The following is a 25,420-nucleotide window of genomic DNA, read 5'->3' as shown; positions in this document are numbered from 1 at the left end:
AAAATAGCAAACGCTCTTCAAGTTTCCCACATCTGATCAACATTGTCACTCTTAGATAAATGGAAGTTGATTATAATTTTAGTAACAACCCAAGAATTACCAAGGCTAAAGCTGACCATTTACTGGAAGACACTGGGCCACAAGTGTCCCTATCCATAGTGAAGTAGATTTAATAGAAACATTGAGACACCTTGAAGCTTGATTTAAACTTACAGCGCCCCACATGGGAACGTCAAATGTCTTCTTGAAAAAGGAGTTATAGTCAGACGAGACGATGATTAAGCTGTTTGGCCACAATAACAGTTTTGAGGAGTCAAGGAGAGTCTATTTTGCCAACAAGGTGCATTGCACAAAGTGGATGGACAAATGGAGGACTACCTTCAGATTCTCAGTCCCTCAAATCAATAGCTAGATGGTTAAAGCTTGGGCACAGATGATAATGAACAAAAACAAACAAACTGTTTGTAAAAATGGGTAAAGCAAGCTTAAATTAAGCGTCTGGAATGGCCCCTGCCTCAGCCGTACTGAAAATTTAAAAGTCATGATAGTATCCAGTTTAAATGGGCGCACTTATGATAACGAGGGTGGCAGAATTATGTCAAACATCAGTGAAGGTGCACAGATATAATTGAGTGTGTGTCTCTAAGACACTGTATGGAGTACAGAAAATCGACGTTTTATTCAAATTAGTGCATCTTACTCTTGCTCTTAAACTTTAATCATTTGACTTTCATCTTGTGATGGGTGTATGTAAACGCTTGACAGGCACAGTAGATTAAATGCACATCTGTAGCAGATAAGCAGTTTTGACATTTGTGTTGATCAATGTGGCCGTAATATCGAAGAATACTTACACTCCGTAGTTGATGCAGAGGTCCATTAAGTAAGTGTAGCGAACGGTGTCTATGGTGGGAACAATGATCTCTTGCACCTTTGTGTTTTTATCTCCCAGATTGATGTTTTTAATTGTCTCATTCCAGTGAAGCCATTTGCCTCTTCCTTTAAACTGTGGAGGAGTTCACATTTATATTTTACCGACTCAACATTAATAAAAACCTTCTGAATATAGTAATAGCAGAATACCTCATAAAAGTAGTCGTACACCAGGCCTTTATCATCCATTGGACACTCCCATTTCCCAACTGCTTCAGGGATTGGATGATTGGTTGTTTCTCCAGAAAGTGTCTCCCTGATGAACTCACTGAACTTCTCTCTGCTGTCTGTATCGCAAGCACCCCCCACAGACCACACCAGCGAGAATGCAAAAGCTGCCTGCAAGCCAAATAGAAGATAAAAACTGCTAAAGAGAACGGCAGTAGTTTCAGTTAACTGATTACAAGCAGAAAGAAGGAGGCGCCCTTGTTTTTTGTAAGGTTGACATCTAGAGTAAATAAGCCGGGCATGGCAAAGTCATTGTACCATGATCCAGATGCGGATGTTTTTATCTCCTGGATTTGCCGTCACCGGTTCAGTTAGAAGCATCTCAAACAGTCGACACAGGGACACCGCAGTGTTACTGTTGCTGGTGGAGACAACCTCCTGTAAACGGACGCACACGATCAATTCTCAGATCAAGAGAAACATTTAGCTGTTAGAAAGGCTTTCTGCGTTGGTTGATCTGTGGCATGGGGCTTAGGTTTACCCTGCACTGCTTGCGTAGCTTATTGATTGCAGGCGGAAGGAGCCAGTGGAAGAGCTCCAGCAGCAGGGACTGGTACTCCGGGGTCTGCAGAGCATCAGGAAGAGTGCTCATCCAGGAGGTCACCAAAGGCTTCCAGCCGAGCTGAGATGGTTCCATGTAGATCATGCCACATCGACTGACGGTGGCAGGCTGTAGTTACAGAAAAGATCCATTTAAAAAGATGCTAAAAAACACTTAAATAAGAGAAAGTAAAGATGAACATATAAAAATGCATGTCAGCATATAGCAAAGTACAGTTGGGTCATACCGCACTCTTCTAACTTACCGAAGCTTGTGATAGATCCATTGCTTCAAAAATCAGACTCATCTGACTGGACATCTGAATTATCTCACCGCTCATCAGGCACAACTGTGGATGAGAATTGGAGGGGGAGAAAAAAACGTGCTACTCAGATCAATGGAAACCCTACAGTTTAAGCATGCATATCAGTTTTATTTAAACTATGTACCTTTTTGTTGTCATCCAGCACAGTGTTCATACTCTCAATCCACAGTGTATCTATGGGACCATCAAAAACCACCCACTTGCGCTCTGGTGTGTCAGCCAAGGCAAACTCGCGGAACGTGTTGGCCACAATCCCGTCCGTCCACTGATGAGAAGGAAAAGCCAGTCAGGGAAAAGAAAAACTGAACAATGGGTAGCACATTAGTGTCAATGTATAGTGACTTTAAAAAGTATTAGTCCCCTGGAAAGGTTTCACATTTTTCACCACAGTTATTTGGAGTTTTCAAAATAACCAGAAGTAGTTCAAAAATGTGAGACAGATTGATATATAAATTTCATTCTTCGCTTTAAACCTTCACCTTTAAATACAGCAGGAGCTGCTAATCTTTTGTCTAATGCCAGTATCAGCTTTTCACATCAAGACACTGAGATTTTCAGAATCAGAATATTCACTTCCAACTAGAACAAATTAGACAAAGGTCAGTTTGATGCATGTTTTGGGTCATTTTCTGGCTTTAAGGTGAACATGTGGCCCAGTCTGAAGTCTTATGTCAGCCAGTGACCAGCTCTCCAGTTCCACATTGGTCCTGTATGTAGGTCCAGCTATGTTCAAAGCGTTATTGTCCATGCTGAGGAAAAGCAACCCCTGCCACCATTGATGTAATGGTCTGTTTGGCGTTCTTTGAATTCTTGGTTTTCCTCCACGCAAACAGTTTTCAATATAGGCCATATTGTTTACTCTGGTCACTAACCCTAAAATGCACAGACCATGTTTTTATTACGTGTCACACAGATTATCCAAGGAACAGATTTACCTCATGGGAAACCAGGTCAAACTGTCCAAAGAGCTGTCCCATAGTAATGGACTTTGGATTTAACGTCCTGAAGATGACCTTCTCTTCTCCTCCGTATCCGTTCTTATTCATCAGGCACAGAGTGTCCGCTAAAACGTGCAGAACTTTTGTCTTTCCAGCAAAAGGCTCCCCCACCAGCATAAACCTGAAAAAATACTTTTTATTATGTACAAATTGTCTTGCATGGCAAACATAACCCCACAAAAACCTAACCGTGACATACCCATGCCTAACTATCATCATCTCGTATGTCTGGATCATCTTTTGCAAGAAGACTTCGGTTGGCTGCACGTTATGACTTTTACAGCTCTCTTCAGCGGTCTCTAAGAAGAGCTGGCAAAAAATAAGGGAAAACAGATATAAACACAGAAATATTTAGGATGACAGCACACAGTGTACATATTAACATATCAGACCTGATAGTCAGCCTCAGGGAGGGAGATGCCCGGGAAAAGATCGCTGGTGATCCCGTTGAACAGAGGAATATCATGGGACAGAAACTTGGGCTCATTAACATCCTTTATGGATCTCAGTAGCTGAATGTTAGGTTATGAAAACAAAAAAAAAGTCAAAATGTTAATAAAAGAATAAATATTTCCAAATTAGCTGATTTCTGAAGCCAGTATCCAGCCGTAAGCGAACGTTTAACAAACAAATCAGTTTTTAGCACGTTTACCAGAATGTCCTCATTCTCATCGGGATACTTGAGCTTGAGGTTGCCTGCAGCCACCAGCACTGCTTTGACGGCCCTCATGCCGTAGTCGTAGTGAAACTGGGAGGAGAGCTGCTCCGAACAAAGCCTGTAGGTCATCACGATCTTTACCGATAGTGGTTTGGCATTGAGGAAGCCGTACGAATACAGAGAGATCTCCGCAATCAGCGCGTAGTTAGGGACCATCATGGCCACGGTTCGGAACAACACCTGCAGAGAGGAGAAATGCACATAAATCTTTACATTCTCACTGTTTTATATAACATGCTTACGTCTCATTGTACACTATGGCATGTCATTTCAAAAAAATAATGCATAATTACAGACAAAATACCTTGAGGTTGTCTGGAAGTTCTGAGCGTCCTGCGTAGCCGGGGTTCATGGTTATGGAAACAAAGCAGTTGGGATTCAGCTTGAGCGTAGTTCCTTCAAAGTCAAAGTACTCCAGCTTCAGTTCTATGGCCCTCTGAATACACAGAACCTGCTGGGCCACTACGGACAGCACCTCCAGCTCAATACGGTTGAATTCGTCAAAGCACGCCCAAGCTCCAGATGAGGCTAGACCTTTAAAGAACTGTAAGTTCCATCAAAACAACATTAAGATAGGATTATTGGCACACGGGATAATAAACGTTGAATTTCAAGAAGATACTTTCTTTACACTTTGTTTCCAAGGACTCTCGCTTCCTTGTTGACCTTTAAGATTGATCAATAGTGATATACAGAACTTTTCTGAAAACGTTTTAAAGGTTTTCTCTTGTCTTTGGGGGTTTTTCCCACATTTCATGCTCTTTTGTGGTCTCTGTGACGCATTCTGTCCAGCATGAGTTTCAAAAATAATTAATCAATTCATGGGCTCTAGTTTAAGAGATCACAAGGTTGTCTCACTCCTTTAAAGCAAAGTGTTAAAAACATGAGGGATGATGTAGGATCTTGGCAGAAAAACATAATGGGGAATGGGAAAGGAGCCTATGGCTGAGCTTAGAGAACAGAGGAAGAGAAAGGAAAATAGGGGGGAAAAAAGTAATTTCTAGAGGATAGTACTTTTCCCATGGCGAGATAATCCAGTCCATCTGAGCAGTTAAAGACCACACACTGCACAGCAAGTGCTTTGGCTAAATCCTTGGTGGTTTCAGTCTTTCCTGTACCAGCTGGACCCTCAGGTGCTCCGCCCAAATTCAGGTAGAAAGCTCCGATCTGTTTCAGAGAGGGATGGGATCGGATTTGAAGACTTGTCAGTAAAAGCAAAGATGCATTATTTATATTTACGAAAACTTAAACATATATGTTGAACACGTTCTTGTAATTACCAGAGTTCGGTAGCATCTGTCAGTCAGAGGAGTGATGACCAGACGCGGCGAGTTCCCCAGGTACTCGTAGGCGTATTTAACGTCACAGTTGATTATGCGAACGCGAACGTTGTCATTGCTCCAGTAGTAACGAAGCTGCGCTAGCCACTGAAAGTCAGTTTCATGGGAAACACCTAAAAGCAGCAACAACACTAAACGTCTTAGAACTGCATAGGAGAGCGCCTTATGTATCTACATTCTTTTAAGCATTGTGTTACCTTTCTCTATGAGCTCCATGACAACATCCCGGGCATGGACATCAATTGTGACCAGTGCTCCCAAAGTGATCCGGGTTTGCTTGGCAAGTTTTCCTCTCACCAATTTTATGATGTCATTCAGCTGATCCTTCAGTTGTTGATAATAGTTTTTTATACCCTACAGAGAAAACCCAGTATACACAGACAGTTATTTGAAAAAATATGTTCAATAAAGAGTTTACAACATCCCAGCTTTTGATGTTCAAATAGTTTTTTGCTGTAAGAGGGCTCTGGCATGACATGGCTCTAAAAATAAAACGGCAATGCTGAAGATCAACTTCAGGTAGTACACCTTCGGGTGAAAAAAGTGGAGAAGCAGTACCTATGTCAGCATTAATGACTAATCTTCTTGGAGCAATTTGAAAAAGCTGATCTGTTCATTTTGGAAACCTCAGGAAAAAGTACGGAAACGTCTAAAATCAAGCAGAATAAATGTGCGGAAATACTCACATCCGTCCCTGCTCTGATGGCCTCGTGCACCTCCAGAGTCCAAAAAATCTGCGAGGTGCAAATAACAACCTGTCCAGGCCACTCTGTGACCCACTGCTTCCGTGGCGTCTCAGCGTAGGCCTTCCCATTCAACAACATGAAAAGGATGTTATGCGAAGGTCATGGTATGGCATATAAACAGAGGTTTACATAAATGTCCTCCTAACCTGCCTTTTTTCATATGAAACCTTTAGGCAACAAACAACATCAACGTGTTTTAGAAACAAAGATATGTTGCGCCTATCTGTTTTTTTTTTTTTTTTTTTTTTTTTAACAAATTCCCTTTATTGCAAATAGGGTTGTAGAGACACCAAGTTAATTTTAGAGCCATAAACAAGGTCCTGGCATGATTATGTCTGTATAATAGGCCGCTTCCTACCAGAAATATTAAACTTTATTTTAATTAGTTGGTTTGTGTCAACAAGACTTCCGTACGGCTTCGAAGCGATTCTGGTCCACTATCCGGCGTCTCAGGAGGGGGAAGCAGTGCAGTACCAACACTGTTTACAGTGGGGGTGGTGTGCTGCTGACCTGGACTCGGGACGTTGTGTTTCGGTGGGCGGAATACTTCGAAGACCTCCTTAATCCCACCAACACTTCTTCTGTTGCGGAAGCAGAGCCTGAGGACTCTGGGTCGGGTCCTCCCATCTCTGGGGCTGAGGTTGCCGAGGTTGTTAAAAAGCTCCTCGGTGGCAAGGCCCCGGGGGTGGATGAGATTCGCCCGGAGTACCTTAAGGCTCTGGATGTTGTGGGGCTGTGTTGGTTAACGCGGCTCTGCAACATTGCGTGGACATCGGGGGCAGTTCCTCTGGATTGGCAGACTGGTGGTCCCCCTATTTAAAAAGGGGGACCGGAGAGTGTGTTCCAACTAAAGGGGAATCACACTCTTAAGCCTCCCTGGTAAGGTCTATTCAGGGGTTCTGGAAAGGAGGGTCCGTCGGATAGTCGAATCTCGGATTCAGGAAGAGCAGTGTGGTTTTCTTCCTGGCCGTGGAACACTGGACCAGCTCTACACCCTCAGCAGGATTCTGGAGGGGGCATGGGAGTTTGCCCAACCAGTCTACATGTGCTTTGTGGATCTGGAGAAGGCATTTGACCGTGTCCCCCGGGGGATCCTGTGGGGGGTACTCTGGAAGTATGGAGTACCGGACCCTTTAATAAGGGCTGTCAGGTCTCTGTACGACCGGTGTCAGAGTCTGGTCCGCATTGCCGGCAGTAAGTCGGACTCGTTTCCGGTGAGAGTTGGACTCTGCCAAGTTTTCCCTTTGTCACCGATTCTGTTCATAACTTTTATGGACAGAATTTCTAGGCGCAGCCAAGGTGTTGAGGGGATCCGTTTTGGTGGCCTTAGGATTGCGTCTCTGCTATTTGCGGATGACGTGGTCCTATTGGCTTCATCAGGGCGTGATCTACAGCTCTCACTGGAGCGGCCGGGATGAAAATCAGTGCCTCCAAATCCGAGACCCTCGTCTTGAACCGGAAAAGGGTAGAGTGCCTTCTCCGGGTTGGGGAGAATGTCCTGCCCCTAGTGGAGGAGTTCAAGTATCTTGGGGTCTTGTTCACGAATGAGGGGAGGATGGAGCGGGAGATCGACAGGCGGATTGGTGCAGCGTCTGCTGTGAAGCGGGCACTGTACCGATCCGTTGTGGTGAAGAGAGAGCTGAGCCAAAAGGCGAAGCTCTCGATTTACTGGTCGATCTACGTTCCTACCCTCATCTATGGTCACGAGCTTTGGGTCGTGACCGAAAGAACAAGATCCCGGATACAAGCGGCGGAAATTAGTTTTCTCCGTAGTGTGTCTGGGCTCTCCCTTAGAGATAGGGTGAGGAGCTCAGTCATCCGGGGAGGACTCAGAGTAGAGCCGCTGCTCCTCCACGTCGAGAGGAGCCAGTTGAGGTGGCTCGGGCATCTGGTCAGGATGCCTCCTGGACGCCTCCCTGGTGAGGTGTTCCGGGCACGTCCCACCGGGAGGAGACCCAGGGGAAGACCCAGGACACGCTGGAGGGACTATGTCTCCCGGCTGGCCTGGGAACTCCTTGGGATTCCTCCTGAGGAGCTGGTCCAAGTGGCCGGGGAGAGGGACGTCTGGGCCTCCCTACTGAAGCTGCTACCCCCGCGACCCGACCCCGGATAAGCGGAAGAAGACGGACGGACGGACGGACGGACAGTTTATGTCAACATTTAAACCATTCTGCTTTTAATCAGAGGTGAAGCTGCACAACCTGGAGGTTCATTATGCCCCCCACTTTGTTTGATGCGCCAGTACCACTGCACAGACCCTCTGTATGATGCTACCACCACCATGCTTGACAGTTGGTACAGTGTGTTGAGGTTTTAAAATAACCTAACACTGAATCCTCTAAAAATACTTTATGCCATAGTGGATTAAAACGCTCAATCTTTGTCTAACCTCAGCATGAAAATGTTCACGATTAACAACCATATTAATGTCTGGATTTTTTCATAATTCCCTGTGTAAAGCAGGGCTGTTGAAGAAAAACATGCAACAAAGCATTCGTCCAAAGAACATATTTCAAATAATCAGATTTATTTGTCATGGAGTAATTATGGCCTGCAGCCCGAAAACACAATGCACCCAGCATTCATATCGTCATAATATAGTGAGATATTAGCAATGTAAAATGCTTCGATCAAGTTTAGAAAACTTTATTTTGAGGTTCTGAGTGCAGTGTACATACTTAACGCTGTTAGCTGAAGGCTGAAGTCTTTTGTAACAAGATGCTGTTAAATGGACAGTTGTCAAAATGTGAAAGGATAGTTTTTTGGAAGGAAGTTAAACAGACACAATAGCTAAGTTGACTTACTGCATCTCAATAGCCAGGTTGCTCGCTGCTAGCTCCTTAGAACATGTTTAGCATCTTCAAATTCTTAACAATCTGATATTGTTTTATCCCAGTTTCACCATGTCGGCAGCAGCAAATTCCAGTCCTTCCAAACGCATCAAATAGGTTTTAGAATCAATAATACTCTTCTGGAATGGCTTTCACCTCAACCCTATTCGAAATGTGTGGATTACACTTAGAGCCTGTACCAGGAAACCATCAAGTTTAGCTTAACAAACTGGGATGAGAAAATTGCCAATTAACACAACAGGTTTATGACAGAAGAGCTTGTTGATGGCTATAAGATAGAAGTGCTCCATATTAGGAAAACGTGCAATTATGATACAACTGTTAAATATTACCAAGTTGCCATTGATTATGATTAACTCACGGTTCCCAGAGTCTCTTGTTTTTCCTTCACTGCATTGTCCTCACCATTTTTTGTGAGCTGCTGCATTTTAGCTACTATATTTGACCCTTTATAGTTCTTGTATTGAATGTTCCTCTCGTATAATACTGAACCTCATTCTTCTATGGAGAAGTATCAGAACATTTATGCTGTATGGTGCAGAGGAAATCTGCATTAAGTTCAAACTTGTGCGACCAGTACTTCAAATACACAATTAAAAGGCAAAACGTATGCATTCATGCTAATAATGAGTGTATGTAAACTTCCGACACCAAGGCTATATGTAATCGCGATCTTACCAATCTTGACCGGGCTATCACATCTCTGACACTGCGAATCATCACATCCTCCACCTGAATGAGCCACTTCTCCACGGCTCCTTTGGCTTCAGACGTGGAGATGCGTTGGATTAGCTCAACGCGCTCGCCTTCGCCGCTGTACATTGCCTGAGCAAGAACCGCATGCCGCCGATTAAAAGCCAATCAAGCACATGGTCTCGTTATTTATGTTTTAAACCTCTGACTGTCTTGCCTGGATATCCAGATTGGGTAAGAAGTCCAATTTGGAAATACCCTCAAAGCACTTTTTCAGATGAGGCTGAACCAAGAGTGGATCCTTGGTCTCAGAGAGAATCTCCAGCATTTCGTCATTTGATAGAAAGAAGAACCTGCAAACAGATCGGCAGCAAGTCTCATATTGTAAAATGTACTACACACAAAGTCTTTCAAAAGGTTTTTAGAACATTTTGTCTGTGTTCACCGTGGGAAAAAGAGCCGTTTCTTCTCCAGGTAAGCATTCAAGCCTTTCATAATGGTATCGAGGAGCGTGTTGGAATCTTGCAGCTTCTCTAGCAAACCAGGAAGCGAGGTCGCTGGCAGAATCTATGATAAAGTTATGAACCAGCTAAAGGATGCGTCGTTAATAGCAGTATATAACAGTTTTGCCTGATTTTATTTTTACCTTAGGGTCTTTTACACAGTGCCTCATGACTTCTTTCCAGTTTCTGTCTACAATTTGGAAAAGCCTTCCTTCCTCTGGAATCTGCTGCATGATGTCCTGAGATGAAAAGATGGGCTCCAGGTACAGCCACTGGGCCTGCACCTTCAGCCACTCATCAATGATTCCCTGAATGCGGAGCAGGCGCTCCTCCCATTCCTAAAAACACAGAAGAAACTCTGTGCAGAACTATGAACTTTTTTTTTTTTTTTTTTTTTAACTGGAAACACTTCATCAAACTTTGTTTTCATTCATAAGGGAAACTATCTCTGTAACAGGCTACCTTGATTTGCGTCTCAAACGGCTTGATGAAAGGCGAGCCCCTCATTGTTTGAGTCTTCACGATCTGGTCGTCCAGCAATGTCTGGACATCGTCCAAGGCAGTCAAAATGGAAACACCGGTCTCCCTGTAAGGCTGATGGTTGAAGGAAATGATGTCCCAACCTTGCATCATGGTTTGCATGGCCTTCTCCAGAGAAAACTCCTACGGCAAAAGAGAGTTTACGAGGGTGGGCTACATTCAATCCCAGACTCTGTGCTGACCTGTAGAACAAAGCTAGACATCTAAAGGGGAGTCTCACCTTGCTAGCAGCAGCACTGATAGACTCGAACTCATTCAGGTAAGGCGCCAGGTTTTGCTTTAAAACTTTGCGTAGCGTTGTGCCAGAGTTAGGGGTTAGGTCATGCCCAACTATGTTAGACATCTTGTCCCAGTGACGGGCTCTGATACCTGGGTTGCACAAGACAGACACAACAGGGACATACTCCTGTTGACGCAGAGACGGATCAGTTAAAAGCTGGAAATGATGCGCATCGTGTGACGATCAGGCCATCAGCAACTTTTAAACACCTTGAACGTTTTGATCTGTTCCATCGCAGCGGAACACAAAGCTACTGTTGAGTTCTCCTGCTTTCTCGGATCCTCCGCAGACTTTTCCCTCGTTATGCCGGACATCTTTTCCTTCTCTTGCGCAGCCTTATTCTGCTTCTGCTGGAAGAACTTTAACAGCTTGAAGATCTCCCTATAAAACTCATCCACTTGAGTTTCCATGGTCTCCCCATTTAGATCCAAGAAAGAGCCATCCAACCACCTTGTCAAAAGAAATAGGGAATGGGGTTTATCGCAGCGTGTTAATAAAAGTAAAACACCACATTTAAGTGACTGGAATCAGACCTGCTTTCTGTGTGCTGCCACTTAAGGATGAATCCAAACAGTTTGTGGTATGGTTCAATGTTATCCTTAATGGCCTCGACCTCTGGGTAAGACGTTTGATCCCAGTTGTAGAAGGCTTCTTCCTTATTAATGAGGACGACAGCCTCCTCAGCTTCCCGAAGAAGTTTCTGCATCATTCGTACCTTTGCAAAATACTGTTAAAAAAGATTTTAATACGTTTTATGTCTTTGGTGAAACCATGGATAAAGGGTGAAACAACTGAAAAAAAAAAGGATTTCTGCTGAGAAGAGATGAATATACTGTATATTTTAATGCCTTGCAAAAGTACCTGTATCCCTTAAACGTTTTTCACTTTATTCTCTGCTTAGAACCACAAGCTTTAATGTACTTTATTTGGATTTTATGAGACAGAGGAAAAGAATACTAAGCAGAACAAAGTTGTGAAATGGGAAAAAAAAGTAGACTTTGTTTTCAATACAAAAAATAAAAAATCAGAAAGGTGTGGCAGATACCGTATATTCAAGCGCCCTCTACGCTGATACTCCTAAATAAAACCTAGCGCAGATAAATTGCATTCAGATGTGATCCAATGAGTAAATAACAGCTTACCTGTGAATAATTTAATTTCATTATACATCCAGCTGTTCTATGAAGATTAGACCACATTGTTGACAACAAACTATAAAACGGAGACCAAGGAGAGCATCGGAAAGCTCTGGACTACAGTTGTGGGTATATTTATAGCAGGGTTAGGTTATTAAATAATGTCTAAATCTTAAGGCATCTGATAGAGGTACAGTTCAACTTATCAGGCAGAAATAAAAAAGTTGCCAAGACCTTATGGTTCGCCTAAAAGGTTGCTTACTAGCCTATGTATCAGTGTTTGAATGTGTGCATGTTCATGAGTGCAACTGTATAGTATAACAAAGAAAATGGCTTTATAAATGACAATTACAAATTGCATTGCTAGAAAACAAAACCTCTTTGGAGGCTGTAGAAAACTCAAGACTGGCGTAGAGGTTTACCTTTCAGTAGACCATTGACCCTAGACGTACAGTCAGAGATACAATGAAATGATTTAAATCAAATTATATTCATATGTTAGAATGGACCAGTTCCAAGTCCGATCCTAAGAATCCGTGGGGGGAAAAAACAGACAAAACAAAAAAATGTGGAAAGACTTGAAAAACTGCTTTTCACAGACACCGCAGTCTGAGTGAGGCCGGGTTATTTTGCAAAGAGGAATAAGCATCAATGTGCAACACTTGAAAGGACAAACCCAAATAGATTTGCAGCTGTATCGTCACCATGTACCAATAAACAGATGCATGCAGGGCTTTTTAGATTTTTTTTGTTGTAGACATTTTGAAAACCATACATTATTTGTCTTCTATTGCACTTTACATAAAATACATTGAAGTTTGTGGTTGTAACGTGACTAAAATGTGGAAAAAGTTCAGTCTGAATCCTTTTGAAGGCACTGTACACTGTAATGCCTTCCTTTCTTCTGTTTTTTTACCAACAATAAATGTTACAGTTGGGGAGATCCCATGCTTGACAGATGAAAACAGAAGTGATTAATTCATAAGAACGCACAAATAAAACTGAAACTGAGGTTTATCAAACGGTCAAATTGACACTTTACCTGCTGCAACATATCCAGGTGAGAGCAATTCACTAACTGCTCCGTCATTTGTGCCAACCTTTCAAGCTCAACCATTAATTTTTCCCTTTTCGCAATCAGCTCTTTCTCTCCTTTCTGCTTGGCACTCTGCAAAACCTAAAAGATAACACGCGTGTTCAACATCAGACCATTCAATAGAAATGCATTATAAATGAACACAAAGCTTTAGTTTAGAGGGCGCACCTCGTTGTTGAGCTCAAATGCATTAAGTATATTTTTTGGCCAGAGAAAAACTGTAGAGTTAAGCTCCAAATCCTCTGGTTCCATGAAGTAGACATCCAAAAGGTACAAAAGTCTGGTGCTCGCTTCCTGTAAGTGCATATTGTGATGCAGACAAATGTAAGAAATTGTACTTTTCCTCAACGGAAAACAATTGGGACCAACTGTCCAATTATTCACCTGTATTTTCTCATCGAGGACCTTAACACCCTTCGTCTTGGTGAAATTAATGTAGTCCACCATCTGGGCAATGGCATCTGTGTTTTCCGGAACTTCCAGAGCTTTGTTGTTGATGGTTTCGAATTCAGAGCAGATCCTTTCCACAGACACGAAATAGATGTGAAAATGTGAACGTCTAGAAATGAGGTTCACCCAACACAAACTAGTGCAGACTTGTAGACTTGGGTGAAGATTTAACTGAGAATCGCCACAGGAGGGCACCTACAGTTGATTTTGCTCTCGGTGTTTGGTGACCAGTGTTTTCAGAAGAAGGTCAGCAAACATTTTGGCTTTATCAGATAGGCCTTGCTTCAGCTCCTCGCACTCCAGATGGACCATGGGGAAGTAGACTTTTGATGGGAGCAAGGCGATCTCCTTTGCGAGCATGTGAAACTTCTCCACTTGCTTTATCAGGCAAGGGCACACAGAGTCAGAGGTGAACCAAAACATGGTGGAGCCATAATGAGATATATATCACAGAGTGAAGAGAGCTCAGCTTTAGTATTCGTTACTTTAGTATACTCATCAAAAGAGTGCTCCTCTTCCAAAAACGTGTCCATTTGACTCTGTGCGGTGCCATTCACAAGCCAGTCGTAGCTTTTAACTGCAAAACAAAAGACAAAAAGGAAGTCGTGAACGGATATACAGTTTCCGGACAGGGATCTACATGCAATGGCAATAGTTTTTTTTTTTTCATATTATGCATTTGAGCTGTTCTTTTTCCATGGTGGGGTGACCACACGACAATAAACTTCAATGAGTTTTATAAACAAGATTTAGGTGGACAAATTTGAATTCACGGTTTGTTTTCAATGACAACAATCATCTTTATTCATCATTGCAACATATGTTCCAATGAAATGTGTCCATTTAACCCGTCCTTTAGGGAGCAGTGGTCTGGGAAGCATTCTGGGGGCTAAGTGTCTCAAACCCAAAACCTTCAGGATGAAAGCGCATAGCTCTAACCTCTTATGCATGATCAACACTGGTTAATGTAATAAATTCCAGAAGTTTAATGTTAGCCACTAAATAAAGCAGGCTAACCGTTTCAAAAACAGTTTTAATGTATACTCAGGACCACTGTCAGGTTGGCACGCACACCCAATGGTGTCGGCTCAACCGTCTAATAAACTGGTGGAGGCTGGAATACCGGTGTCACAGAGTTTTACATCAGTGTATATTGGCAGGCAGTCAAACAAAAAAAAAAGCTATTTCTCCAATATCAATGACTTCAATCCCGATAGAAATTCGCAGCTAACCCCCAGGGACGAGCCAAATGTCTTTTGGTGAAAATGTTTTACTTCCAGTCAGAGTTTGTCCTTTTTGTCCACAATGACAATGAATGTCTAGAGGTGTCAGTGTGAGGCTTTAAGACCTAAGAACAGCATATCATCTGTCAAGCATGTTGCTTGTGGCATCCTGTGGTAATGGTGCCTTTATCAAAGTGAATGGAATAATTAAGAACTAACTCCAAATTCTTCAACTTCAACCCCAAATCAATAGTTAGATGGTTGAATCTTGGACATAATGTGGTGTTCCAACAGGACAATGATTCTAAACACACATCAACACTGGTTTTGGATTGGATAAAGCGGGAGAATGTTAGGCTTCTGAAATGTCCCTTACCTCAACCCTGATTGAAGAGTTATATACTCTATGTTTAAAACTCATGCCTGTCAGACATCCAGCAACAATCATGGCAGAAGCTTGCTGATAGATACAAAATGTGCTAAGTATTAGTGAGGGTCCATGTATATAGTTGAGCCTGTACTTATCATTTTGACCCTGTTTAGATTAGAGAATATGTACGCTAAATTCAAACGTGTTCGCCGATAACTTGCCTCCAAATTAAAATCACAAACTTTGTTTCTTATACAAACATTGCGCCCCAAGAAAAGGATGGTTCAATTGGCTCAAAAGTTAAAACCACATTCATGCCAATGATGAGTGTATTACAGTGTGTTACATCACCATAGCTTTTGAAATGTTCGTCAACTCCCTCCAAGTGTTTGCGCACAGCATTTCCCACAGTGACCCGAGCCCAGACGAGCATCTCATCGGGCACGCTGGCATCCACAAATGAAGATGAAGTTTGGGCCAACCAAGACTCCACAGTCGGCACTCTCTGAGAATAATATGAAGAGCAGACCAAACCTGGCTGAACACACACACACACACACACACTCAAACATGAATTAAGCTTATAGCGAGAAGCCTTACCTGCATGGTGTTTGTTATGGAGGCGAGGATCTGTAAAATACAAGCTTCTAAATCTTGGGGGGTTGGGTAAATGTCCATCTTTTCATCATCGAATGTCAAATCCATGCGAAAGACCAGCAAGCAGGGCTGATCGCTTGAGTCGAACACACTGACAAACGTTTTTACACTTTGCTGAAGCAGGGACTTCAACTACAGATTTGGACAAAGGAAATACTCACTGTAAGTCTTTAAGTATGTGATGAACTGTTTGTAATATAAAATACACCTCTTGGAGTATCACACTAACATCTTCTGCAGTGAAACAAGTCAGAATGGCGACAGCTATGAACAGCAGAGTCAGATGCAGGTTACAGCTGTCCTGTATTATGTTGTTCTTTATTTATGTCAAACAAACATAAACGTGAGGACAATAATGGAGCTGAAATACCTGATTGGACAAGAGGGTGGATGCACAGTTGTAAAACGAATCCAGCTTCTCCTCTTTAATTGTGTCTAAATTTTCCTTATCCGTCAATAAGTGAATGATTTGGGGAAACCAGGTATTCATGATGTGAGCTTCTTTCTTCCTGCACTCCACGGCTGCACTCCTCCGTAGGCTTTTCCAATCCACAGTTTCGACAGCTCTATAAATAAATAAATAAAAACTTATGGGAGACTCACACTTGCAACTTAGATGTGATTTTTCACCTTGATAACGTCTTCCTACCTATGTGGTTCAAATATAACCGTGTGGGTAAATGCTGTGTAGCTAATATCCAATATAGTTTGCATCACAGGGTGCAGGATGTGGAGTTTTTTTTGTATCATTCTGCGTCTTTTTGTGAAGGCGCAATGGCAAAGCTGGACGCAATCAAGACTTCTGAAAAATAAAAAGGCAAACTTTAAACATAGTCAAACAAAGCAGGTCAACCATTGCATAGTTATGACGGATATTTTAAGACTCACTTTGGTTGGCTATATTTCGGCCCTTCGGAGATCTGCTCTTTTCTGTCAGGATTCTTCAACACTGAGTCCACTAAAAGAAGGGAAAATGGAATAAGCAGACATGATTTAATAAAACTTCACCAATCACAGAAAGACATGAGGTACTGATCTATCTTACATAAGACAAAAATAACACCAAACTCATAGATTCTGGCAGAACAACATTTTCAGCACATAGGCCTGACAGAGGACCCCCCCCCCACCCCAACCTTGCTTGAACTCATACCCTTTTCTGTCACATTTTACCAAGTTTCTTAGTAAAATGTCCACTTAAATCTTGTTTTTAAAGCTCATTGGGATTTACTCAGACATACAGTGTAACAGGTCGGCAACCTATAGCTTTGAAAAAAAAATCATAAATGATTTTTAATCCCCAAAACAAATTATTAATAACAATTCCATGCTGGGCATTAGGGGTGGACAATAATTCAGTATCAATATTTATCGCAATATAACTTTATTCAATAAAGGTAGTATGACATTTCCGATTTTTCAATCTATGATTACAGCATTTGTCACTGACTGGCGTTTCGGGTTAAAAAAATATTTCTAAAATGTGATACTAGAGGAGTTTTATAAACAAACTCACTCCACCTGAGTGTGGTTAGTCAAAGTAAGATTTCAATTTTTCTGGGAAGATTTTGAGGCTTTGGTAAAGAACATTATTAGAGACATCAGACAGGTGACACAGAATGTCATGAAGCACTTTCAAGCAGGTATAGGTTAAAGAAAAATAAATTCAAACTTTTGATCAACTCATAGAGCACTGCCCGGTTTCCAAAAACGTAAAAAGCATGGTACATCTGCAGACCTATCAAGACATGGCTGTCAATATGAAGTGACGGGCTGATCAACGACAGCATTAATCAGTGAAGCGGCCAAGAGGCCCACAGAAACTTTGAAAGAACTGCTCTTTCTCCACGGTTTAGATTGACGAATCTGTCAAGAGGTGGCTATTAGCCTTGATCCCTACAAATCTATCCTCCGTGGAAGAACTGCCTTCAGAAAAATCCCATCAAAGGTCCCATTTGTATTTTTCCACAAGCCATGTCAGAGAAACAGAAACACGGAGGAAAGTACTCTGGGCAGACGAGATCAAAAAGAATCTTTGTGTATAATAAAAAGCTGGATCTGATGAAGAATTACCATAGCGCAGCATCCTAAATAAAATACATTCCTACTGTTAAACATAGTGATGGCAGCATAATGGTGTGGAGATGCTGTTATTCAGCAGGGAAAGGAAAGCAGGTAAGTGTTAAGGGAAGATAGATGGAGTCAAATGCATGGCAGTCCTGGTAGAAAACCAGTTTGAGGCCGCACAAGACTTGAGACATGGGGCAGAGGTTCACCTGCCCTGGAGACAATAACCCTAACCATACAGAGCTACTAGTGGAATGGCTTAGATCAAGGCCTAGTCATGAGTCAGAATGGCACTATCGAGGTCCAGGGCTAACTAATAATCTGTGACATGACTTTAGTGTTGATGTTCACAGAAGCTCTCCATCCTAACTCTATGAGCTTGTGCTATTTTAAAAAAACAGTAGAAGCTTTGTGAATCCAGTATGTGCAAAGCTGGTCAAGGCATACCGTTAGGTACTGTAGCAAGAGAAAACGCTGAGCTCCCAGGGGAGCTTAATAAAAAGAGACAGCACACTTTTCACACTGTAAAAAGGGAACTAAAAGTAAGTAAAATATTCTTGAAATGGGTGTATTTGCCCTTATTTGATCAGGTAAATAATATCATCCACCAATGGAATATGATTTTTGCACTTAAAATAGGAACAATTCATCTCCATCATCTTATTTCAAGTACAGTATAAGTTATCTGCAGTATGTATCTTATTTTACGGGTCAAAATGCTCATTCCATTGGCAGATAATGTTATTTACCTGCTCAAATCAAGGACAAATGAACTCATTTCAGGAAAATTTTACATACATTGAATTTACTTTTTGCAGTGCAGATTTTCATTTGTAAGAAAATGCTGTGAAGCCTGCATTATTTTACTTTCACTGTACAAGTCTGCACTAGTTTGTGTTGGGTGCGGATACTTTTGCAAGGCCGTGTTACTGGCAGTACCTGTGTGCTTGACAACCACGCTGCGGAACTCCTCGGTGACCTCCACACAAAGCTTCTGCAGGAGTTCATTTGCCTCAGGGCTCTCTCTCAGTTCGGGGGGGATTCGGGAGACCACCGAGTCTATCCACTGTTGCTGGATTGGAGGGAAGGGCCGGCTCTCGACACAGCGCTTCATGAATCTGTAATTCATCTTTAAAGATTGCAAAACAAAATTAAACCGATAGGAAGATTATTTTTTCAAGTGTGGTAACTTTCACTCTGTAAGATGTAATACTATGAAATAACAATTTCTTTTCTGCACCTCACCTTCTGTGAAAAGAATCGGAAGTTAATAATTTTGCAAAAATTCTTCCCTGTATTATGATTTATATTTAAGATGCGCCCATCCAGCGGGGTAGATAAGTATTTCATCCCTTGCTGATTTTTCTTCACAAACAAAGTCACATCTACAGTATGACACATCTTTAGTGTTCTCATCCAAGATATTCAGATAATGACCCTGTTTATTGGGCCCTCTGTGAAGCAACTCTGCAATGCTAGCAGAAAAAACTGCCTCAAAGCATTATGTTTCCATCCCCATGCTTAATATGTTGAAGATGGTGTCTTATTGTCATACCTGGCTTTTCACTCTCTAAACAGCACGTTAAGTAGATGTAAAAGACTCGATTCTGGTCCCATCTGACCACAGCACGTCTCCTAAGCCTTCTGTGAATCATATAGATGCTGACTGGGGAACCTAAGAAAGGTCTGTTCACATGCTTTCTATAGCAGTGGGATCAATCCTCTACAGCATTGTGTTTTGCAAATGGTCCCAATAACTTTACATCAGCAAGTTTCTCCTTTCTAGTTGTGAGCTAATATTTCACCTTTTTCATAATCAACCGTACCTCAAGAGCCAAGACTCCGCTGTTCCAGACTAGGGGCCACTGATAGTGATTTTACATTGCTTACTTTTCTCAGTAATTGATGGAACATGTGTCTCCACCATAGGCTTTAAGATGATGTTCTTACAGCTCATTCCAGCCTTGTCCAGATCCGTCGTCTTGTCTCTGATTTCCTTTGACAGCTATGTGGTCTGTTCATGCAAACCAGATTTTAACTTTATCTGATGCATTTTTCTGTTGCTATTCGGTCTCCAAATAGAACTATAAAAACGTCATAACATTTAGAGACTTTGCTTCAGTTTGTAAGTGAGCAAACTTTGACAATCAATGAGAGCCTCCCCCTCCCCCCACTGGATAGATAAATATGTACATACTGCGGGTGGCATCCAGGGCACTGGTGAATGAACATGCATAGGTTCCCTCTCTTTGGTCTTTCTGCGATCTTCCATTGCTCTGGAGACCCTGCAGTAAATCATAATGCAAAGCAAACAGTCAAACCTTAAGGAACCCAATGATCAACTTTAATATATTGACTGCTGCCACTACGACAATGAAAGCAAATGGAAGTGCAGAGGCAAATCAACAAAAAAAACCTACAATGTCATATTAAATTGTTTGTGTTGCATTTCACTCCTGCGTCTCACTAGCTTCCTGTGAGCCGCAGTCCTCTTCCTCAGTTCTTCCTCCATCTCATTTTGTGCAATGATGGAGCGCTCCAAGTCCCCCCGCAGTTTCTCTATTGGAGGTAGAACGGGTAGCTTTGGCATGCCCTCCACAGAAAGCCCCGAAGGGGTGGCCATTTCTGAAAATAGCGCACTGCGAAATAAACGTTTTAGGTCGTGAGTTTATTGCTGGTTTGCTAACTCTGCGTTAAGCTAGCTCCGGCACACTACTAATACAGGCTGAACAAGCAAACATCATCGGAATAATATTAATAAAAAAAATATATATGCATAGAATTGCAAAACCCTCTAGATAAGTTTACCTTTTGACGTATTATTTAATATTTCCACGCTTTAGGAAGTGCTTTGTTGTCTGATAACACCGTCTTTACATGTAGCTTCTCAACGTACGTCTGAAACTTAAAGTTGGTTGAGTCGTTACCACGGCAACAGTAAACGGATAAAGGCGGGCCTTCACTCTAAAACTACACTGGAAAGCTCATAATAATAAATAATGAAAAGCGCAATCATCCCATACTGAAATTGCAATACAACCAAACACGTTTTAAAACCGAATTAAATAAAGAAACTGATAACTACTTCCACTGTGTCATAATCCAAAAACTGTCATAGTTGTTGCATATGTCAACAGTTTAAAAAAATAAAATAAATATTGAGTTACAACAACAACGATAATAATAATAATAATAATAATAATAATAATAATAATAATAATAATAATAATAATAATAATAATAATAATAATAATAATAATAATAATAATAATGTTTAACAAAATGTTTATTTTATGTACTTCACATAAATAAATATATATATATATATATATATATATATATATATATATATATATATATATATATATATATATATATATATATATATATATATATATATATGCTATTTTAGAGTTTTTAATGCAGGACAACAGTGTACAGGTGGACACGGACATTTATTTGAAATGTCAGTGATGCAATGGTTCTGGGTTTACTGCAGGGGGCAGCAGTTTATTCAGTGCCTTTTAAGCAAGAGGGAAGAAGAAGAGGCTCGCTGTCCGTTAGCTAAGCTTGCTACTATTGGGAAGTAGCAACAATATTTCAGGTATTGTGAAGAATAATATGTCAATTTTGTTTGAAGTATTTCCTAAAATGATTAGCATAAGCAAGATTAAGCAGGTTAGGACTTGTCTAAGATTTGCGAACTGAAAAAAATGCGCATCCTAAGACCGAAATGTTCTGTGTTTTGGTTCGTGTTGATAAAAGCCAGGCTTCAGTGTTGTGTTTTTGACCGAAGGCCTAAACTGTTGTTATTATGAATTTCCGGTTCTTTTGGATCAAGCAGCTAGCTGTTAGTTAACCGAAGTGTTTTTTTTTTTGACTGAGTCTGAAATAATCTTGCCATTTGTTAACACGGCGTCCCTGCCCTCTCCTAGCATCGTATCATCATAATGAGTTATGCAGAGAAGCCGGAGGACATAACAAAGGAAGAGTGGATGGATAAACTCAACAATGTCCACATTCAGAGAACTGATATGAATAGGCTGATAATGAACTATCTGGTTACAGGTGAGGTACCGGTTTTTATTATCAGATGCATGTAAACAGTTGTTTTACAAATATTGTTTGTTTAATAAGGTCTGAGAATAAAATTGCCCCATTCTATGTTTTACAGAAGGATTCAAAGAGGCAGCAGAAAAGTTCAGGATGGAGTCCGGAATAGAGCCCAGTGTGGACCTGGACTCCTTAGATGAACGGATTAAGATCAGGGAGTTGATATTAAAAGGACAGATCCAGGATGCCATTGCCCTTATCAATAGTCTGCACCCAGAACTGCTGGATACGAACCGTTACCTTTATTTTCACTTGCAGGTACTGCAAAACACAGAGTGGTCTGCTATTCTAACTACATGGCTTCTTCTGTTATTTGTATTCAATATTTTTGCACCTGTCCTTTTGTGATATGCAGCAGCAGCATCTTATTGAGCTGATTCGTCTGAGGGAGACAGAGGCTGCCCTTGAATTTGCCCAGTCTCAGTTAGCAGAGCAGGGAGAGGAGAGTCGAGAATGTCTGACTGAGATGGAGAGGACGCTGGCTCTACTGGCGTTTGACAACCCAGAAGATTCACCCTTTGGAGATCTGCTCAACATAATGCAGAGACAAAAGGTAAGAGTCGATACACGTTAGGAATCATCAGACATGTCTTACATCACAGTTTTTATTCTATGGTTAAATCAGCGTTTTAGTCCAGTGAGTCGGTTCACACTTTGGTTTTGGTCTTATCTCCCCTGTAATTTTCTTAACTAAATCTGTTCCTTTATTGCAACAACAAAAAAAAAAGTTCCTTACAACTAAATACATAGAAGTTATGATAAAATGTCATGAAAATAATAAATCAAAAAACACCTAAAGATCAGTTTCATTCTTGCGTATTAATCATTATTTTTATTATCCTATAATAATAAGGCTAAGATTATAGCTGTTCAAAACAAAAAAAATCAAAATGAATGTAAAAAGAATAAGCATTACAAAATGTAAAAGATAATTTAAAGTATAACCATTAAAAACTACAAAGAGCCTAAAGAAATTTGCACTGTCCAGTTATTAGAAAAAATTACAATCAAAACTTTTACATCATCTTTTAACATCTTTAATATTGTAATTTAAATTGTTCTCGTGTTTTCCTTTTATATAAGAAAATAAATCACTGTTCATTTATTTTATATCTAAAGGTTTTATTTTAAGAGAAGCCTTGGCCAGTTTAAGGTTGTATAAAAGCATTAAGATGTGTGTTTCTCTTCCAGGTCTGGAGTGAGGTTAATCAGTGTGTACTAGACTACGAAAACAGAGAATCTACTCCGAAGCTGGCCAAGCTACTGAAACTACTGCTGTGGGCTCAGAATGAACTCGACCAAAAGAAAGTCAAGTATCCCAAAATGACTGACCTCAGCAAGGGAACGATTGAAGACCCCAAATAAAGAAGATTGAATAAATAACACATTGTTACAAAATGGACACAGTTCTTTATCTATTTATAACACAGGATGCTGAACCAGATAGAGTACAACCTTTTCTTTTTTTGTAAGGGTTGCCTTTTGATACTTTACTAATTCCCAACTGGACGGAATACAGTTTAAGGTTACTTCTTACTCAACAATAACAACCAAACCCGTTATTTTATTTGGAATTATAATTTACATATTTGTCTATGTAAAGCCAAAATGTTTTATTTACTCTGGTTTTTCTGTCTGTTGGCAGGGAATGTTGGCAGTGGAGGTTGTAAATAAAGCCTAAATTAGGCTGATGGTGTGTATATGTGTGCCCATTTTAAGGATGCAGGGTTTCATCAGGAAAAAAACTGCTGGCTCAATGTGCAATGCTTAAAATAGACATTTTTTTTTTCTTTTTTTTACATTTCTACCAGTGGGATTTCATCTGGTACTTCCATGTGATAAAGGCTACTGCAACTCTGAAAGTTAAATTTAATTTAGGAATCATAATGTATTCTTGAGACACTAAAGATGGTGGTAAAGATACACAAACATGAATAGAAACCCTCAAGCTTTATGTTATGGTAGTAAATTGATAATATTACTGGAGTATTAAACATTTTCACAGCGTACTGTGACTATGTAAGTTTGAGGAACATGATGTTAAAAGACATGAATGGGTAGATACGCTTGCAAACATAGACACTATTATGTATGAGTGATTTACAGTTGTAGAGACTTGGCTAAAATTTGATGTGCTTTTTCCCCCCTGGTATATTACTTTGCAATAAAAGTAAATTTTTTGAACTTAAATAGTCACTGAACTTGTTTTTCTCTCCATGAAAATTTTACAGGTAGTTTTTCATGAATCACTTTAGAAAAAAAGGGGTTTCCGACAAAAAACTGAACCTAATCTTAATTTGGTGAATCAGATTCATATCACAGCCAGATGTACATACTGTATGTTAATATTTTGTTAATGTATATATATAAAAAAAACTCTTTCAATTGCTGGTCATTATTAGAGCAAGAACTGCCCTCACCAGATGTCATTTGTTGATAGGCTCCTGAACAAGACAGGATTCCATAAATGAGACAAACTGAGCTGTAAAAGTCTGTTCAGGCTATGTTTAAAGGCAGTAGAAGTTGGCATCTACTCTTCATCTTCATAATTATCCCTCAACATTAAAATTAACTTTGCCAACAATTGGCTTGTCTTCACTTACTACATGCCAAAGGTTTAGTTATGTATGAATGCTTGACAGCAAGTAAACTTTTAGTGTCCCTTTAATGGGTTAAATCAGTGACTTGCAACTGTATGGACAATCCTGAAAAGATGTTCACATTTTCCAAAGTTTCCTCTACAACCCTAAATTAATTATGTCAGAAAGTGCAATAACAATGATGGATGGTTTAAAAATCAAAGACGTGTGCTAGACATTTGAGTTCAGCTCCACTGAGTCAGTACTTTCTAGAACCACTGCTTTTTGCTGTAAAGGTCTTTTGGAGTATGTGTGTCTACCAGCTTTGCACATCTAGCGACAGAAAATCTTGTACATTTGTCAGCTGAAGAGTATCTGTGCAACTTTATTTTCAAGTTATACAACAGATTCTCAACTGAATTTAAATGTGGACTTTGACTAGGCCATTCTAACACATGAATATGCTTTGATTTAAACCCTTCCACTGTAGCTCTGGCGCCTTAAGTTTGGTGTTCTACAAGAAGGGGAACCCTAGCACTTGACTTGAGTCTTTGACTGCCTCTAGCAAGTATATTCTTCAGAACTGTCCTGCTTTTTCTGCTCCATTTTGATGTGATTTCATCTGTTCTGAATAGTTTTCATAGTTTTACTAAAAAATACCTTTACCAAAGCATAATGTATTGCTGCACCCACCATGTTTCACCGTGGTGATGTTGAGTTCATAATGATGTACAGTATGAGTTTTTTCCCAAACATAACAGATTTTTGTCCCATCCAGTAAAAGAACCCTCTAAATTTGCTGATTCTTCTCTTTGGCTTGTGTGAAATTACACATAGTATTTCTTGGGGATTTATTTTACAAATAGCTGTATTTATAGCAATACCCCATAAATACCAGATTTCTGAAGTACTTAGAGTCCTAAACAGATTCTTTCATCTGAGCTGCGGATCTCTGCAGCTCCTCCAGAGTCGCCATGGGCCTCTTGACTGCTTCCTGTCCATTGCTCTCCTTGACCAGCCACTGAGTTTATG

The 25,420-nt window shown here is 40.7% G+C and overlaps 2 protein-coding genes across 2 annotated transcripts in view; one reads left to right on the top strand and one right to left on the bottom strand.

Annotated features, from left to right (window-relative positions):
- dnah12 (dynein, axonemal, heavy chain 12) overlaps positions 1-20,613 on the bottom strand; it is a 44,155-nt gene extending 23,542 nt beyond the window's left edge. Inside the window, exons 1-37 of the mRNA XM_021316294.2 lie at positions 20,505-20,613; positions 20,117-20,335; positions 19,894-19,981; positions 18,636-18,825; positions 16,518-16,587; positions 16,279-16,431; positions 16,000-16,195; positions 15,573-15,761; positions 15,324-15,477; positions 13,865-13,956; positions 13,579-13,757; positions 13,314-13,449; positions 13,098-13,223; positions 12,876-13,010; positions 11,231-11,424; positions 10,907-11,147; positions 10,638-10,823; positions 10,340-10,540; positions 10,021-10,215; positions 9,820-9,941; positions 9,592-9,727; positions 9,360-9,506; positions 5,770-5,889; positions 5,281-5,437; positions 5,024-5,196; positions 4,758-4,910; positions 4,048-4,287; positions 3,678-3,923; positions 3,418-3,537; positions 3,225-3,334; positions 2,963-3,146; positions 2,152-2,292; positions 1,968-2,051; positions 1,643-1,831; positions 1,420-1,539; positions 1,084-1,272; positions 855-1,006 (exon numbers count right to left, since the gene is read on the bottom strand). Coding sequence (XP_021171969.2) covers positions 855-1,006; positions 1,084-1,272; positions 1,420-1,539; positions 1,643-1,831; positions 1,968-2,051; positions 2,152-2,292; positions 2,963-3,146; positions 3,225-3,334; positions 3,418-3,537; positions 3,678-3,923; positions 4,048-4,287; positions 4,758-4,910; positions 5,024-5,196; positions 5,281-5,437; positions 5,770-5,889; positions 9,360-9,506; positions 9,592-9,727; positions 9,820-9,941; positions 10,021-10,215; positions 10,340-10,540; positions 10,638-10,823; positions 10,907-11,147; positions 11,231-11,424; positions 12,876-13,010; positions 13,098-13,223; positions 13,314-13,449; positions 13,579-13,757; positions 13,865-13,956; positions 15,324-15,477; positions 15,573-15,761; positions 16,000-16,195; positions 16,279-16,431; positions 16,518-16,587; positions 18,636-18,825; positions 19,894-19,981; positions 20,117-20,319 — 5,711 coding nt within the window. The 5' untranslated portion in view covers positions 20,320-20,335; positions 20,505-20,613. The remainder of the gene's footprint in view (positions 1-854; positions 1,007-1,083; positions 1,273-1,419; positions 1,540-1,642; positions 1,832-1,967; positions 2,052-2,151; positions 2,293-2,962; positions 3,147-3,224; positions 3,335-3,417; positions 3,538-3,677; positions 3,924-4,047; positions 4,288-4,757; positions 4,911-5,023; positions 5,197-5,280; positions 5,438-5,769; positions 5,890-9,359; positions 9,507-9,591; positions 9,728-9,819; positions 9,942-10,020; positions 10,216-10,339; positions 10,541-10,637; positions 10,824-10,906; positions 11,148-11,230; positions 11,425-12,875; positions 13,011-13,097; positions 13,224-13,313; positions 13,450-13,578; positions 13,758-13,864; positions 13,957-15,323; positions 15,478-15,572; positions 15,762-15,999; positions 16,196-16,278; positions 16,432-16,517; positions 16,588-18,635; positions 18,826-19,893; positions 19,982-20,116; positions 20,336-20,504) is intronic.
- Positions 20,614-21,201: 588 nt separating this feature from the next.
- On the top strand, positions 21,202-23,993 carry LOC105926134 (glucose-induced degradation protein 8-A homolog). Its single transcript, XM_012862350.3, has 5 exons — positions 21,202-21,300; positions 21,632-21,764; positions 21,871-22,067; positions 22,165-22,362; positions 23,001-23,993. The coding sequence occupies exons 2-5, from the start codon at positions 21,647-21,649 to the stop codon at positions 23,172-23,174; spliced, it is 687 nt and encodes a 228-aa protein (XP_012717804.3). The 5' UTR covers positions 21,202-21,300; positions 21,632-21,646; the 3' UTR covers positions 23,175-23,993.
- The last annotated feature ends 1,427 nt before the right edge of the window (positions 23,994-25,420 follow it).

The sequence above is a fragment of the Fundulus heteroclitus genome, unplaced genomic scaffold (genome assembly GCF_011125445.2).
Source record: "Fundulus heteroclitus isolate FHET01 unplaced genomic scaffold, MU-UCD_Fhet_4.1 scaffold_54, whole genome shotgun sequence".
In the NCBI taxonomy this organism is placed as follows: domain Eukaryota; kingdom Metazoa; phylum Chordata; class Actinopteri; order Cyprinodontiformes; family Fundulidae; genus Fundulus; species Fundulus heteroclitus.
Note: the sequence above shows the minus strand (reverse complement) of the source record. Positions and strands in the feature narration are given on the sequence as shown.

What these genes read in the sequence shown, in the direction of transcription:
- LOC105926134 (XM_012862350.3), top strand. Translation starts at nt 21,647, where the DNA reads ATGAGTTATGCAGAGAAGCCGGAGGACATAACAAAGGAAGAGTGGATG. An exon ending in AATGAACTATCTGGTTACAG is followed by an intron (nt 21,765 to 21,870) that starts GTGAGGTACCGG and finishes TATGTTTTACAG; the next exon opens with AAGGATTCAAAGAGGCAGCA. An exon ending in ACATAATGCAGAGACAAAAG is followed by an intron (nt 22,363 to 23,000) that starts GTAAGAGTCGAT and finishes TTTCTCTTCCAG; the next exon opens with GTCTGGAGTGAGGTTAATCA.